Raw genomic sequence first — 3,625 nt, forward strand, 5'->3', positions numbered from 1 at the left:
TCGATTTATCTTATAGAGTAAGGTAGTAAAGATCTTAATTCTTTCTATAAGGTTTCTTTACTTTTATACTTTTTATCTATTAAATCTAACTCTTCTAATTATACTGATATTAATTATTTTGCGAGCGGAGCGAAGCAAATAATACAGGCAATATACCCAAGGTCTATGCCAAAAAATCCGCCTACGAATTCTGAGATCCTGGCCTCTGATTGGCTGAAAAATTCACACATCATGTGAATAGGGTAGGGCTACATCACGTGATCAAACTTTTCGCACGCTATTTGCCCGGCCCGGATTATACGTGACATTATTATTTAACAGATCACGTGATACTGGCCCAGCACCATCCATACCCAGCACCATCCATACCCAGCACCATCCATACCCAGCACCATCCATACCCAGCTCCGCAGCCAGCTCCATACCCAGCTCCAGACCCAGCTCCAGCACTATACCCAGCACCATACCCAGCACCATCCATACCCAGCACCGCAGCCAGCACCAGATCCAGCACCAGCTCTAGCACCAGATCCAGCACCATACACCATCCATACCCAGCTCCGCAGCCAGCTCCGCAGCCAGCTCCATACCCAGCTCCATACCCAGCTCCATACCCAGCACCATACCCAGCTCCATCCATACCCAGCTCCGCAGCCAGCTCCGCAGCCAGCTCCATACCCAGCTCCAGACCCAGCACTAGCACCAGATCCAGCACCATACCCAGCACCATACCCAGCACCATACCCAGCACCATACCCAGCACCATACCCAGCACCATCTATACCCAGCACCGCAGCCAGCGCCAGATCTAGCACCAGATCTAGCACCAGATCCAGCTCCATACCCAGCTCTATACCCAACACAACACCGAGGCTAGCACCGAGGCCAGCACCATACCCAGCACCAGCTCCAGACCCAGACCCAGCACCAGCTCCAGCACCAGATCCAGCACCATACCCAGCACCATCCATACCCTGCTCCATACCCAGCTCCATACCTAGCTCCATACCTAGCACCATACCTAGCACCATCCATACCTAGCACCATCCATACCTAGCACCGCAGCTAGCACCGCAGCTAGCTCCGCAGCTAGCTCTATACCCAGCACTATCCATACCTAGCACCATCCATACCTAGCTCTATACCCAGCTCTATACCTAGCTCTATACCCAGCTCTATACCCAGCGCTATACTAACCTAGCATCATACTAACCTAGCACTATACAGACCCAGCTCCGCACCTAGCTCTATACCTAGCACTAGATAGAAAAGGTAGGCTATAGGCTAAAAAAAAAAAAGCCGGCTATAGGCCAAAAAAAGCCGGCTGCAGGCCAGAAAGGCAGCCTATAGGCCATCTTAGCTCGGATCCGGCCCGGATTTGCTTCCGCTACGCTTAGCAAAATATCAGCTGTACGCCTCTACCACCGGTGGGCGCTTACAGCTCGCTGGTAAGAAAGGGAGGTTTATCTTCTTTTTTATAAAAGAATAGGATATTTAGTATTTTATCTTTAATATTCTATACTATCTTTCTCTACTTTTATATCTACTAATATTTAGGAGACACTACTAGCACACCGAGGTTTACTCCGGATATACCACTAATACCCTTTCGGGATAGTCACCTTTAGTAGTTAGGTTTTAATACGAGTGCTATTTATTATAGTATTACCTTAGTAAAAAATATAGCCCCCGAATATCTCTAGCTATAGAGTACATCTATAGTCGGTCTGATCTTTCCCCGCGGCCCCCCGCCCCTTTTCATCTAATTATAAAGCTTCCTATAAATCACGTGATCTAGATAGGGTTTATTTACTAGGGTTAGCTAAGTCCCCCTATAAACATTCTGGTCTCCTATAGTAATTGGAAGCTGCACTTTTACCTACACTTTTATATCCCGTTTTTATTAGTTTAAACACTATTTTTATTAGTTTAAAAATGCACTTTGATTTTAACTTTTAATTTGTTTTAAAATGTAGGCAAAAATGTAGATAAAAATGAAGCTTTTACTAGAATGTAAATTGACATTGATATTGATATACAGATTTTTTATTTATATACGGACTCGGTTAACCCTAGTAAACAAACCCTATCTAGATCACGTGATTTGTACAAATAGTGTGAAATTCGATGATAGATCGATAATAAATCGATAATAAATCGATAATAAATCGATAATAAATCGATAATAAATCGATAATAAATCGATAAAAATAGGTAGAAATAGGTAGAAATAGGTAGAAATAGGTGTAAAAGTGATAAAAATGGATAAAAATGGATAAAAATTGATAAAAATTGATAAAAATTGATAAAAATTGATAAAAATTGATAAAAATTGATAAAAATTGATAAAAATTGATAAAAATTGATAAAAATTGATAAAAATTGATAAAAATTGATAAAAATTGATAAAAAAGGGGGTGTAAAAGGTATAGGTAAAAATGTAGGTGAAAGTGCAGCTTTTACTATAGGAGACTAGAATGTTTATACGGGGACTCGGCAAACCCTAGTAAATAAGCCCTATCTAGATCACGTGATTTATAGGAAGCTTTATAATTAGATAAAAAGGGGCGGGGGGCCGCGGGGAAAGATTAGACCGACTATAGATATACTCGATAGCTAGAGATATTCGGGGGCTATATTTTTTACTAAGGTAATACTATAATAAATAGCACTCGTATTAAAACCTAACTACTAAGGGTAACTATCCCGAAAGGGTATTAGTGGTGTGTCCGGAGTAAATATCGGTGTGCTAGTAGTATCTCCCCTAATATTTATATTAATATTTATAGATATATAAATAGATATCTTTTTCGGCTTCTATTTCTATATATCTATAGTTATTTTAGTTAGCTTAAAGAGATAATTTTTTTAATTTATATCTTTCTAGTAAATATTATCCTATAGAGATCTCTATAAGATAGTCTTTAGGGTTAGGATAGAGATCTTACTTACTACTTTATTAAAAAGAGTTCTTTTATTTAGCTAAATTATTCGGTATTATTAATAGTCGAGAAGGATATTATACTTAGTAAATTATATTCGCCTAAGGATAATATCGTATCTTCCTAAGTCTATAATTAGTATAGGGATCTATTATTAAATCCTCCTATCGATATAAATTATAAGGAAAGCTATATACTATATTAGTTCTACTAGTTTACTATTAAAGCCTTATACTAGGTATTTATAGCCTAGTTTTTCTACTCTAAATCCGAAACGCTTATCTAATATTATAACTATTAATAAATTAATAAAAATATAACTATCTACTTTAGTATTACTAAGTACTAAAATAGAAAATAAACGTCTATTATATATTAGCTATATATTAAAGACTAAGCTATCTCTAGAACTAACGTATTTCACAAGCGAGTGGCCACCACAAGCGAGTGGCCACCCCACCGAAAAACGCGTCCATGAATTAACACCTTCTTCTTTAACCACCCACCATGCCACCAATCCGCTCCCAATCCTCTGCAAATTCAACAGAGTAAGAGGGTAGGATCTTATTAGCTATCCAGGCTTTTAAAAATGGAGATATTACATCTGTTGCTCTCGCTGCTCGCACTTACAAAGTCCCGCGTACAACTCTCCGCCACCGGCTTAGTGGTGTATAACACCGCGC

General features: G+C 39.1%; 1 protein-coding gene across 1 annotated transcript; it reads right to left on the reverse strand.

Moving 5' to 3' along the window:
* Positions 1 to 322: 322 nt before the first annotated feature.
* On the reverse strand, positions 323 to 1,007 carry N7489_002894 (uncharacterized protein; the record flags this gene model as incomplete). The annotated part of the gene is made up of 2 exons (XM_056708649.1): positions 323 to 696; positions 785 to 1,007. The coding sequence occupies 2 exons, from the start codon at positions 1,005 to 1,007 to the stop codon at positions 323 to 325; spliced, it is 597 nt and encodes a 198-aa protein (XP_056572951.1).
* Between the last annotated feature and the right edge of the window lie 2,618 nt (positions 1,008 to 3,625).

The sequence above is a fragment of the Penicillium chrysogenum genome (genome assembly GCF_028827035.1).
Source record: "Penicillium chrysogenum strain IBT 35668 chromosome Unknown utg000001l_segment0_segment0, whole genome shotgun sequence".
Taxonomy (NCBI): Eukaryota; Fungi; Ascomycota; class Eurotiomycetes; order Eurotiales; family Aspergillaceae; genus Penicillium; species Penicillium chrysogenum.